This window comes from Sceloporus occidentalis, unplaced genomic scaffold (genome assembly GCF_023333645.1).
Source record: "Sceloporus occidentalis isolate IW3139 unplaced genomic scaffold, rSceOcc1.0.p SCAF_139, whole genome shotgun sequence".
NCBI lineage: Eukaryota > Metazoa > Chordata > Lepidosauria > Squamata > Phrynosomatidae > Sceloporus > Sceloporus occidentalis.
Genome location: NW_028317119.1, coordinates 829998 through 843798, shown reverse-complemented (window position 1 = coordinate 843798; position 13801 = coordinate 829998). Strand labels below are relative to the sequence as shown.

General features: G+C 38.3%; 1 protein-coding gene across 2 annotated transcripts; it reads right to left on the bottom strand.

The window, feature by feature from the left end:
• Positions 1-490: 490 nt before the first annotated feature.
• On the bottom strand, positions 491-9842 carry LOC149281084 (intraflagellar transport protein 27 homolog). 2 transcript variants are annotated; one of them, XM_089499794.1, is made up of 6 exons: positions 9723-9842; positions 8394-8453; positions 6725-6805; positions 2986-3103; positions 1721-1830; positions 491-589 (listed from the first exon to the last, which is right to left on the bottom strand). In XM_089499794.1, exons 1-6 carry the CDS (start codon positions 9840-9842, stop codon positions 491-493), a joined length of 588 nt encoding a protein of 195 aa, XP_089355920.1. The 2 variants fall into 2 exon arrangements, with proteins under 2 accessions (XP_089355920.1, XP_089355921.1); XM_089499795.1 differs by having other exon boundaries at positions 6746-6805.
• Between the last annotated feature and the right edge of the window lie 3959 nt (positions 9843-13801).

The following is a 13801-nucleotide window of genomic DNA, read 5'->3' as shown; positions in this document are numbered from 1 at the left end:
TTGAGGGTCTGACACTGTATTTATGTCATTCAATATGTTGCCAGCCTGTCAATGTGCATAAATAATTCAATCTTTACCAGCGACACTATTTTTATTTTTTTAAGTGAAATAATCACCTTCTTTCAGTGAAACAAGGCAATGCTAGAAATACAGATTGTTGTCTCCTTGCAAACAACGCTGCTTGTCTAGCAACAGTTGTCAAAGGATCACTTCTAAACGATCTTGAGCATTTAGATAAATTTCATGTCCTGCCAATATCTATAACAATACTTAAACAAGCCAAAGAAGCTATCTATTAAATTAAGACTCTTTTTGATAAGAAGAAAAAAAAACATTTATTTGTCACCAATGAGCATTAATAACTTCAGGACCAAGAGGTGCTGTTTTTTTATATGTAACAGTATGCACCACTTCAACTTAACTGAACTTTAATCTAAGGGCTGCATTGTAATAAATTGATATTTATTTCAAGAGCATGTTGACCAGCATGTTACACCAAGGATTTGAAGTTCTCCACTCTTTCATGGTACAAGTGATAAAATGCCTTAGCCAGCGCCTGAAATGGTTGCTCGAAGTTTTCCAACTCCTTCTGCAAGAAAGTCAAGAAGCAGCAAGTCACACACAATCTCATGCATTTCATACAATCACGTAGAGTGGAGACTCATGAGGAATAGGGGGATCCTGTTTAACCAACAGAATTAAAACATATACATTTTCTTATTAAATGGGACACTCCATCCATCAGATGTAATTTAATGCATATTATAGCTGCATGGGTCCTTTAAATTTTTATAGTCTCCTTTTTGAAATGCATGGGGGGGGTTCTGCAGACCCCCCCCCCCAATATGCTTTCCCCCTTTCCTCACTCCTATGCTAGCCGCAATGCAAGAGATCGGGGCTTTCCTGTAAGCCAACCATGGAGGAGGAGGAGGCGGATGACAATTTCTGTCTCAGTTAAGGTTTTTTTAAAGCTTTTTTTGTTTCTGAAGAATGCACATTAAAGTACCCACATATTATTTTAATATGCATTCTTCTTTACAGGGGTGTCAGGGACAGGATACTGTAAATTAAATGTTAGCAATACCAATAGTGTGGTTATCTAGACATCTCACACAGTGTTCTGTAAAGTATTCACACTAAAAGCCTGCTCGTTTCCCTTGATCAAGTACTGTTCGTAGAGAGCCTTGCAATAAGCTTTACATAGAATGTTATGTAAAATATATTAATAAATACAAAAAATATCAAATTAAAGTCAGTTTGCGGTTATCACCACATTCATTAGCAATGTGAGATGGGAAGGAACTGATACTTTAAAGAACTGTTATCCTCCAACTGCATGGAACCCATATCTTACTGGCAAAAATGTATTGGGTTTTATTTTTCTTATTAATCAAAGTACGGTTTCTAAATGTAAGCAGTCAATAGCTACATTAAGCATTTAAAGAAATATCATCCTTGATCTACAGTGTACATACATTTTGGGGTTTGGCTTGGATTATAAACTACTTTTACCATACAGCAGATATGAATTCTCGAACTTTCGATGCTTGACTAAAATCTCCATTATCCTACTTTGGAAGAGGTTGGCATTATAAAAAGAACTATTAAAGAATGTACGCTTATAGGAAGTTGCACCTTCAAATCTAACAAGTCCTTATTTATTGTATTAGATCTTTGTTAATAATACTAATATTACACAATATACATCTAAAACCATTACCACAGAAGTCTCGAAATACTCCAAACCATGTTTCATTGCCAATTCCTGAGCCTCTGTCTTTGTCACGGTTCTGCAGGCAGACAGATCAGTTTTGTTACCCACTAGCACACCTAACAGTGAAACAAAACAGAAATCAATTTCAAATAAACAGGGTCTGAAAAGTAATGACATTGAGTATAGGCAGGCCCGGACTGGCCATCGGGCCGGATTGACTTAGGGGCTGATGGAGCTGCAGCTCCAGGCCCCTACCTTAAAATAGGCCCAGTCAGGACCGAACTGACTGGGCCTATCCGGCCTCTACGGCCGCATTAATGCAGGGCATAAGGGGCACCTGCCCCTTAAGCCTGCTGCAACTGCGACCGGGTCCGCCACTCTAAGGGGCCGGGAAGCCCCCACCAGGGGGGTTAGATAGTGAGAAATGGGGAGAGGGGATAGATAGTGAGTGGGGGTACATAGTGAAAAGGGGGAACATAGTGAGAAGGGGCAGATAAGATGGGGAGAGGGGGTAGTGTGAATGCGTATGAGAATGAATGAATAAATGTGTAGATGAACTGTGTGAATGCGTATGACAATTAATTAATTCATGTGTGGATGAATTGCTTGAATGATTTGTGAGACTGCATTAATGAATGTGTTAATGATTTGTGTGAATGAGTAAATGCAAAGATGGTACATGAAGGGTGGGCTTTAACAATAAATAAATAAAAATGGGCTGCTTGGGCTTAAATGCCAGGGCCTATTTTTTGTCCCAGTCCGGGCCTGAGTATAGGTATGGGGAACAATAGAGATAATGAGGGAGATCTTGGGAAGGAAAACATATATAATGATATGGAAAAGATCTAAATAGAGCTGAAAACATAGAAGGGAGCAAAGTTAACCTAAGAGAGTGAAAGATTTACTTCAGCATAAAGAACAGCAGGAGATGTGTTTAGAAAAAGTAATAAAGGATGGAAAAAATAAAACAGACATGTAGAAAATTAGAAGAATGAAACAGGAAATAGACAGAATCTGAAATACAGATAAGCAGGCTGTGAAGTGGTTTCCTTGCACTGCGGTACACTGTACTGTACGTGTATATGAATGAAGCACACATATTTAAACCAGTGGGGAGCTACAGGAAGAAGGAAAGAGTCCTAAGACACGGTCAGGTATTATAGTACAGTCGGGGTTGCCACCTCAGTAAGAGGTAAAGCGTAAAAGCAAGAAAAGAAAAGTGCCACGGCTGTGTGTGGGCCATAAGTCAAGAATACTTCTCTGTCACCAACCAGGTACATGAGGGCTGGAGGTCTTGGTCTTTACTTTCTGCAACCACTTAATGCAGTTACTGAAGGAGATCTCATTTGTAATGTCAAACACTACACAAAGAACACCAGGTTGGTCCCACTAAAGGCAAGAAAATATGAGTTATCCAAAGAGTGTGTTCTTATTTGAGAGAGGGTTTCATGAGGAGTATTAATAGTAGAAGTAGTTGTAGAAAGGAACCAGGTCTGATCAGTATAATGGGTGGCCAATCTTTAGCAAGGTACTAATCCCATGATACGACAAAACAAATGGCTACATATGGCACCCAGTAGTGTTCCCACTTCCATTGCTTTATGTTCGACTTAATGGTGCTGGTCTACTCAGAACATTAATTGTATGTTAAGCAAATAAATCTAAGCCGACCTGTCAACGTTATTATTTCATCTGGACAATTTAAAAACACAAACTTTTAAGAAGCTTTTTCTGTGTCACATGACAATTAAGGGGTCCTGGCAAAAGGCAAAAAGTGTTCCAGGAAAGGTCTTGGCATTTAAAGGTAATAAGAATATATGTTTATATTTAACAAAAGTGTTAAAATCAGTAGAGTAGGTCTGAACCGCAAAAAAACAGAGAAAATTATGGAATGAAGAGATATCGCTAGGCTTTCGGGTAAAAAAAAAAAAAGTTTTCAGAACAAAATTACTTCCATTCTCAGAGCATTCAAATGAGCAAATTGCATATTCATGCAGTGTTAAACATCATCAGTTATGTAATTGTCATGCAAATGACCAATTATCTTCTCAGTATAAATTCATCCGGTATATACAGTACTTGGACAAGCATTCGGAAGCTGTACTTATCACCAAAATGTGTCTCCCATTCAATGTTGGGGTTAAGACCACATTACAATACTGCAAGTAAGACTTAATTAAATGGTAATGTTATTGAACGGATACCAAACCCCAAAACATGAAACAACAATGCATTTTTTTTTTATAACAATTATGTTAGCCCAAATACATCATAGCAAATAAATATGCTTATACTAAAAACAGAATTGTTCACTAAAATGATTGTGACAAGAGGGACAAAGAGGAGACCAAATAGTTGATACTAAGTGCGTCCGATATCAGTTTGTTCTTACTCAGAGAAAGAGCAATAGTGCTTCCTTGTTCAATTTTCAGACCTTGAACATACATTACTGTTTAAAAGTTTGGAGTCACTAAGAAATTTTTCAAATTTTTTGTTCATTAAAATAACATGAAATGGATCAGAAATACAGTGTGGATGTTGTTAATGTTGTAAATGATTGTAGCTGGAAACGGCTGATTTTTAATGGAATATCTTTATAGGCGTATAGAGGCCCTTGTTCAGCAACCATCACTCCGGTGTTCCAATGGCACATTGTGTTTGCTAATCCAGGTTTAAGTTTATAAGGCTAATTGATGATTAGAAAACTATTTTGCAATCATGTTACACAGCTAGAAATGTCCTTGTTTTCCATAAAAACAGCTAAGCAGCTCAAAACTTTTGAATGGTAGTGTACAATTAAATAAAGTAATTTCCTTTTGATCGCATGCTTTATGTTCAGGAAAATAAAGGCTTTTTGTATTGCTGCAAAAAAAAAGATGCCATTTCCGTAAAGTTCTTTCAGTGTTGTGGCAAAGGTGCCTCAACAAGGTCTGAAATGTGGGATAAACTTGTTCTTGGACCAGGTAGGACACTTAGCAAAAAAAAAATATATTGGATGTGTTTGGTCAATGGGAACGGAATGTATAAGAAATATTTTCTGCGTGGTTTGAATATATATAAGTATAGTAAGTATTGACCTACAATATAAACTCTTTCCTGTGAATAGTGTACCCATGTAAACTATATACATTGTACAATATATATATATATATATATATATATATATATATATATATATACACACACATACACAATATCTCACAAAAGTGAGTAAACCCCTCACATTTTTGTAAATATTTTATTATATCTTTTCATGTCATAACACTGAAGAAATGACACTCTGCTACAATGTAAAGTAGTGAGTGTACAGCCTGTATAACAGGGTAAATTTGCTGTCCCCTCAAAATAACTCAACACACAGGCATTAATGTCTAAACCTTGGCAACAAAAGCGAGTACACCCCTAAGTGGAAATGTCCAAATTGGGCCCAAAGTGTCAATATTTTGTGTGGCCACCATTATTTTCCAGCACTGCCTTAACCCTCTTGGGCATGGAGTTCACCAGAGCTTCACAGTTTGCCACTGGAGTCCTTTTCCACTCCATGACGACATCACGGAGCTGCTGGATGTTAGAGACCTTGACTCCCCCACCTTCCGTTTGAGAATGCACTATAGATGCTCAATAGGGTTTAGGTCTGGAGACATGCTTGGCAAGTTTATCAACTTTACCCTCAGCTTCTTTAGCAAGGCAGTGGTCGTCTTAAAGGTATGTTTGGGGTCGTTATGTTGGAATACTGCCCTGCGGTCCAGTCTCCAAAGGGAGGGGATCATGCTCTGCTTTAGTATGTCACAGTAGATGTTGGCATTCATGGTCCCCTCAATGAACTGTAGCTCCCCAGTGCCGGCAGCACTCATGCAGGCCCAGACCATGACACTCCCACCACCATGCTTGACTGTAGGCAAGACACACTTGTCTTTGTACTCCTCACCTGGTTGCCGCCACACATGCTTGACACCATCTGAACCAAATAAGTTCCTCTTGGTCTCATCGGACCACAGGGCATGGTTCCAGTAATCCATGTCCTTAGTCTGCTTGTCTTCAACAAACTGTTTGCGGGCTTTCTAGTGTATCTTCTTTAGAAGAGGCTTCCTTCTGGGACGACAGCCATGCAGACCAATTTGATGCAGTGTGCTGCGTATGATCTGAACACGGACAGGCTGACCCCCCACCCCTTCAGCAGCAATGCTGGCAGCACTCATACTTCTATTTCCCAAAGACAACCTCTGGATATGACGCTGAGCATGTGCACACAACTTATTTGGTTGACCATGGCGAGGCCTGTTCTGAGTGGAACCTGTCCTGTGAAACCACTGTATGATTTTGCCCATTGTGCTGCAGCTCAGTTTCAGGGTCTTGGCAATCTTCTTATAGCCTAGGCCATCTTTATATAGAGCAACAGTTCTTTTTTTCAGTTCCTCAGAGAGTTCTTTGCCATGAGGTGCCATGTTGAACTTCCAGTGATCAGTATGAGAGAGTGTGAGAGCGATAACACCAAATTTAACACACCTGCTCCCCATTCACTTAGGGGTGTACTCACTTTTGTTGCCAAAGTTTAGACATTAATGGCTGTGTGTTGGCTGTACACTCACTACATGCATACGTTTTTTGGTTTTCTGGACATTATAGGACACAAGTTGGAAAATGCCAGTATATTGGGTTGTAGGGTGTTTTGCTTGGCCTTTTCTATATGTGATGCATTTTAGCAGTCTGGATGCGCCAGTACGCCCATAGGGGATTAAAGGGGTTAACATTACTGAGATAATAACAATTCACAAACATCCTTCTCAAGGAGTTTACAGCAATTTTCAATAGAGTTGTATTACAAATAGAGTGGTAAAGAATGAAAGCTAATTTTAACTATAGAACAATAGGAAGAAAGAAAGATGCACATTGTTACTTGAATACTTCATGAGTGATTTCCATTAACATCCTTCTAGACGAGATGCTGCAAGTCATACTCTAACAAAGAAGTTGTTATTTTAACCAATTTGGGATTATTTTTAAAGAGACAATAGAAGAAAGCGGGCTTACCAACATCTCTGTCATGTCGTAAAACATTGCTTTGCCAGGAGTGTCACAGAGAAAGAGTTCCTATAGGGGAAAATTGTAATATGATATACCTTACATATCAGCAGCACAGACCAATTTATTTTTATTGATAATACTGAATCCACAGGTTAAGGAAAAGAAGAGTTTAAGTTTCACTTGATACACCCCTGAACACTGTTTTAAAGGGAAAATTGGTAACAGAAAAAAAGGACTAGTATTAATTTCCCGGGATTTAAAAATAAGCAGGTATTGCAGCAAAGCATCCGAGAAGAGCAAGCAGGGTGTCGGGTTATATAGCTAGATGCATTAGATGCATTAATTGCAGGAAGACAGCCACGGTTCTGCCGCTTTACAGATCTCTGGTCAGACATCACCTATTGTGTACAGCTCTAGAGACTCCATTTCCAAAAGGATATTGACATAGGGTTCAGAGGGTGGCTACCAAAATAGTGAATGGTTTGCAGGATAAAAAATATCAGGAAAGATTAAGGGGTCTCATATGCACAGCCTGGAGGAGGAAAGAGAAATGGGATATGTGATAGAAACATTTAAATACTTACAGTGATTTAACAAAGTACAGGAGGGAAGTTTATTTCAAAAGGAGGGGAAATGTTAGAACAAGAAGTCATCAACTAGACGTTCAGAGGCTAGATGTAACATAAGGAAACTTTACTGAGAGGGTTATAGATAAATGGAACCCAGCAGAAGTGGTGGAGGCTAATAAAGTAATGGAAGTTAAACATGCATGTAATAGGCATAATGCTATCTTGAATCTATGGCAAGACCAAGGGCTGATTAAGGTCTTTACATCAGGAAAAATGGGCAGACTAAATGGGCTGAATTGCACAATTCTACATTTCAGGCATGTTCATTTTCAAGAAGCAAACTCCCTGTAATGCCAGGAGGGATATTTTCACAGAGAAATGCTGCATGGTTACTCGAGAGTCAGGATCGAGGTGGAAACAGTGCAGGTTATCTACACATGCATAGCCATTGGGAGTTCACACACATGCACACTGCCAGGTGAAACACAACGCAGCTTAATTTTTGTCAAGGAACAAAAGAAAACAGTTTCCAGTACTCAGAAGCATGCATGGGCTTCAGTATTTTGTAAGAAAAGAAAGACGGCAATTTTTACGCTATTACTCCTTTCCATAGTAAAAAAAAGTAATAATTTAGGGTTTAGTTGCATGGATATAAATAAAACCACTGGGACAAATACAAGGAAATAATTGGATGGTAGCTGGTTGGTTTATTCCCGCTTCCCTTTTCTAGAAGCACCAATCAATAACAAACTAATACCTGGCTAACTCACACATCAAAATACTTAGCCAGGACAGAAGCTGATGACTGTTTTATCAGAAGGCAACGAGAAAAAGTGAGATCAGAGCAGGGGAAAACTATTCATCCTGGCAATTTGTCCATTACATTTGTTTTTAATGCGTTTGTATAACTCGTACTGTGCTTATACTTGAATAAAATTACAAGTAGTTTGGTTTAAATAAATTACCCTTTTCTGATTGCACAATTTTGTAGTTTTTTTTTTTACTACCAGGCTGCTACAGCTTCCTTCTTGGAAAAGAAAGAGTGGGCATCCTCCGTAATCATTTTTAAGAAATCAATCACTTACCACACTGTCACCTGTATCTGGAATAAGGACAGTTTTCATCACAACATCCATGCTTGTGGTCTGCAGGAGACGGGTGATAAGGTCAGCTGCTGGCCAAGCCATAAGGATGTGGCAAAGGTATGCAAAATTGACATGGAAGCTTAACAGTAGAGGGGCCTTCATAAAGTCAATGACATCTGAAATTATTTTGAAGCAAGCGCTACACATCTAAAACATTACACAAACATCACAGTGAGAAATATCTGACTACTTTATGGGGAAAATTTTAGTTTAGTCTAAAAATCCATTATGAATGCCATTTACATTGTTTTCCTTTCGTATCATGTTTTACTTCCACTGTAATATGTTATGGACAAACGTCATAGGATTCTAGATAACAACATAGCCCTGGGCTCCTAGTCGGTATGCCTGGTACTTGCGTATCAGGCCCAGCCACCTCCCCTGCTTGGCTACAGGGGGATGCTAAGGCAAGTACCGCAGGCACACAGCACCCGGAAGGCATTGGCAGACAACTTGCACACAATGCAGACAGGTCTGAGGAAATAAGAGGGCGAGGGCGTATGTTTATGTGTCTGCTATAGTTTTAGAGTCGGTCTGTATGTATATGTAGAGCTGGAGTCAGAGTTTGTGTAATGGACTGTAGCATCAGTTTATATGTATGCATAGTGTCAGAGTCAGTCTTTTGTAAATATATATGAATAGTGTGTGTACAGTGCTAGAGTCAGTGTGTATTGGTGTATGTTGTTGGATAGTGTGTGCATGTGTATAAGAGTGTGGCGTTAATGTGCATGAGCGTATGGTGTGTGTGTTGCTCTGTGACTGTATGTCAGCATAGAGTATGTGTGTATTAGTGTATGGTGTTAGCATGCATGTGCATTAGTGTCTGTTACTGTATGGTGTATGCTAGTTACAATTTATTTAGCTATTAATATTTATCAATTTATTAGTAGCTTGATTTACTAATAGTTTAATGTATTGATTTATCAGTTTATTAAATAGATTGGTATCACTAATTTATAAATCCTTTATTAAAGGGAATATCATTAATATCTATTTGACACATATTACATGTATTGATCAATACTAGATATATATCAAGGGAAAATATGATGGTGGAGCATTGCCTTAGAAGACAGAAGGGAGAGGGGAGATATGACCAAAACTTTAAATATATTAAAATAAAAACTTAATTGGGGAGGGGTGGGGGGTTGACTAGCTCCTACATTTTTTGGCTGGCTCCTAAATCTAAACCAAAATTTGTCAACCCCTGACATAGCCCATGAACATGTCGTATTATATCACTGATACAGAAGAAGATGGGTCACATACCATGGTGTAACTTTTCAAGAAATGACTGCCATTGTTCCGGAACAGCTGTATCAGCGCGCTCTTTCCTACAGACGAGTCACCTATGAACATACAGAACAGGATTGAACACAATTTAATCATTCAGTATAATAAATGTGTCTTTCCTTCTACTCTGTAATGATATAGTTAATGATTAAAAAAGCAAACAGCCTTTTTGAGTACCCTAATCCCTTTCAAAAATTATTCAAATATATATTCTATAGTGGGTAAAATTCCTCTCGTTCCTCCCAATGCTCCTCTTTCTTTTACTGATGTTTCAATATATTCAAGTAAATCACAGTATTATAGCCCTAAAATTACAAGAATCTGTTCATTAACAGCAGAAGGTTCATAAATTGAATATGTTAAATACATTCTTCTTCTTCTAAATGTCTCTCTCGGTTACATAAATAGCTATTATCAGATATCTATCGGTCCAGCAATGCCGTACAGAATACACGTACATTTGGCATGCAAGTCACGTATGGTGACTTTGAACAGAAGCTGAAAATTCATTGGCTTCCTACAACTTCCTCAACTATCAACTTTATGTTCTCAAATGACCTAGTCTGAATACCTAAATTTACAAAATCTTAAACCTCCTCAGCTGTTACAACTGTTTTTTTTGTTCTCTAAGTGATTTTAGCCTGCATGGTAATTAATGTCTACCATATACATACAGTATGTATCTGTCATATATTAAATAGATATAAAGCCATTAAGGGGCACAGTAAAATAAAGTAAAAAAACAAACCAAATTCAATAGCAAAGGAAATCACATCAAAATTAAGCATTCACTTCCTGGATGACTACTAGATATTCAGTCTCCAGTGAAAAATAAGCCTCTTTCAGCTCTCTCTTTCTCAATGATGATTTGTTGTTCCTTAATACAGAGCAATACACTCTTTGGGGGTCTGCAATTATGGAGAGTCATTTGACTGCACTCTTGTCTGTTTAAAGGCACTCAGAGCTCACACACTCAAGACATGCAATTTCTTTACCAGCGTAATCACGTACCCTGTGGCGTGGCATTGTGCTCTTTATTCACAACATGATAATGTGTATAATCAGAGAGCTGCTACACAACGTGGCTTCATTCTCGGCCACTTTAGACCAATGAGTAGTTGTGATTTTGTGTCACCTAAAACAGAATGCCCTGACTATCACAGAGCTTCGAGCTCTGCCGTCATTCTCCTTAGGTGCACGGGATCATGTGGATTTAGAAAATTCCAGCTTTCAACTGCAAAATACATGTTTATGATGCAGGTTATGGAGTTAAGCGCGAAGGGGTGAGGGAGTAATAGAAATCATTCAAAGAAACTATAGAAACACCGCTATCCACCGCACTTCAAGTAATGTAATATTTTATTATGATTACAATGATAGCGCATTGAATATTCAGTTATGTGCTTAAGTATATATACATCTCCCAAAGCAAAAAGTAAATGAAACTAATGAAGAAATTTGATCTCTGTATTTTCTCATTTGTGGAAAATGTATTAGGCCTAAGTCTGGATGAAAGTTTAAGAGAGTTGGCATCTTCTACTGTCACTCAAAATGATTCTGTGTATTCATGTCTTGTAAGAGACATCCAGCCTCAGTATTTCTTTTTAAGACGTAGAAGATGCCATCTCTCTTATGTCTACAGCTCTGATATGGGATTGAGAAGTCCTTGAAGAGCACGCCTTTAGGACATTATTGTCCTTTTCTCTCACATATTGTGTATTTTATAGATTAGTTTAGATGAACATTTAACTCATAGGCTTGTGCATTATTGTACAGCGCTACGGAATTTGATGGCGCTATATAAAACAATAATAATAATTGGTGAACAAAACATAATAAGCTAGAAGTCACTTAATTTTTTGCATATAGTATAACATAATATTACACTATGGAAATATACTAACAATTTGGAATCTTTAATTCCAGGAGCCCTTCTGCTACTATTGGTCAAGTGCTGTCATTGTTAAACCCTTAAGGACAAAACAGTTTTTTGTACCCTTTATGACAATGACAAAGTTATATATATTTTCACGACAAAAAGGACTTTCTTTTGATACCATTATTTTAATCACATCATATAATTTACTATAAAAACCATATAAAATATGGTGAAATTGTTTTGTGATTTTTATGAGAAAAACTGCTAACTAGATTCTAATTTTTGTCCTGTGTTTAGAAATACCCCATGTTTCTATTTTTTTTGCAAGTTAAAGGGCAATAAGTATAAGCAGTATATTGCCATTTCAAAACCATTTTTTCAAAACTGGTCATTCTGCCCCCATGTGCTATTTGGGGCATCAGTTCAATTTACCTCCATCAAACCATATATGTTTGAAAACTTGACACTCCAGGGTAATTCAGATGTTAGTAGTTTAACTCTTTCAATGCATTAATTCTACTACCAGCCTTTGTTAAACTTTGTTGTAGTAATAGTGATACTCATGGGTATCAGGTTGTTTGGGGCTAAAAGGCCATGTTTTTTTTGGAATTTTGACATCTGGACAATCTTTGAAACCTGCCAATTCAATTTTCCTTATCTAATCACACATTTTTGAAAACAAGACACTACATAGATATTTCAAATGCCAGTGTTTTAACTCTGTGTGAGTATTTTTCTGAAGATATAGTGCTAATTTTAGGACTTGCTCATAAAAATAAACTAAACAAATTGTGAAGGTTAGACTACTGCACCTCTTGTTGGGTGTTCCCAGTCTGTAGTGGTCAGCGCCAGGTAAAAGTGGTCCAAGGAAGGAAAAGCGGAGAACTGGTGAAAGGGTCATGGGCGTCAAAGGCTCATTAAGGCACGTGGGGGGCGAAGGCTAGTCCATGTGGTCAAATCCAACATGCAAGCTACTGTAGCTCAATGCTGCAAAAGTTAATACTGGTTCTCATAAAAAGATGTCAGAACACATGGTGCATTGCAGTTTGTTGCGTATGGGCTGCGTAGCCGCAAACCAGCCAGTGTGCCCATGCTGACCCTTGTCCACTGCAAAAGCACCTACAAATGGCACGTGAGCAAAATAACCGGACCACGGAGCAATAGAAGAAGGTGGGTGGCCTGGTCTGATGAATCGTGTTTTCTTTTACATCATGTGGATGGCCGAGTGCGTGTCACTTACCTGGAGAGCACATGGCTCAAGGATGTATTCATGGAGGCCCCACCTCGCAACTTACAGGACCGAAAGGATCAGGTGCCAGATACCCCAGTACACCCTGATCAGTCTAGTGAAGTTGATCCCTAAACGGGTCAGGACTGTTTTGGTGGCAAAAGGGGGACCTAAACAATATTAGGTAGGTGGCTATAAAGTCATGGCAGATCGGTATATCTATATATATAAAAATATTATATATATTTGGCCATTTTTTAAATTTGTTGGAACTGGATGGATTCCCCTGATGGTGACATTAGTGGCCATATTTTTTATGCTTTGTAACAATTTTTTTTGCGTTGTTTTATTTATTTTACTAATAACATTGTGATTAGTAAGTTGGGCTCCATTGACTTTAACGGTTGAATGCAGTACCTGTATTTAACCTGCACGGTGAGCTCATAGATCTCTGGAGGGCCTGAATCTTAAGAGAGGCAAAATCCCTCATAATGGCACTTGTGACTTGCTCTCCTGAGGTTCTTTGATCTCCTCCTAACTTCTTTTAAACAGGTGGCCAGAGACATATTTAATATGGCGCACATTGATGCACATATTTAATATGGCGCACATTGGCAGGGCCTCTGCTGCAGATTATGGCATTGCTGAATGCCTTGACGTCAAGGCATTACAGCAACACCGTTTGGGAGAAGAAAGCGATCGTAGCCAGGCAATGGAATATTTTTTATGCCATTACAGGCACTTCCATTGTAGTCAAGGGGTTAAAGGAGCTATTAGAAGAAAAACAACAAAATTGTCTCAATCCCCATTACTGACGTCATTCCAGCCCATGTCATCCATTTTATACTTTCTGTTGGAATACCAAGAGAAGAACAAAGAAAAAATACACAGACTGGAGTACTAGGGATGTGAAAAGGGTGATTTTACTGGTGAATCAAATTTTTCATA

Bases quoted from the DNA above. Each gene is read 5' to 3' on its own strand.
- LOC149281084 (XM_089499794.1), bottom strand. From the start codon at position 9,842: ATGATTAAATTGTGTTCAATCCTGTTCTGTATGTTCATAGGTGACTCG. The intron at 3,104-6,724 runs GTCTCTTTAAAA...TCTTGCCTTTAG, and splicing joins TAAGCCCGCTTTCTTCTATT to TGGGACCAACCTGGTGTTCT. The intron at 1,831-2,985 runs GTTGGTGACAGA...TTTCACTGTTAG, and splicing joins CTCCAGCCCTCATGTACCTG to GTGTGCTAGTGGGTAACAAA.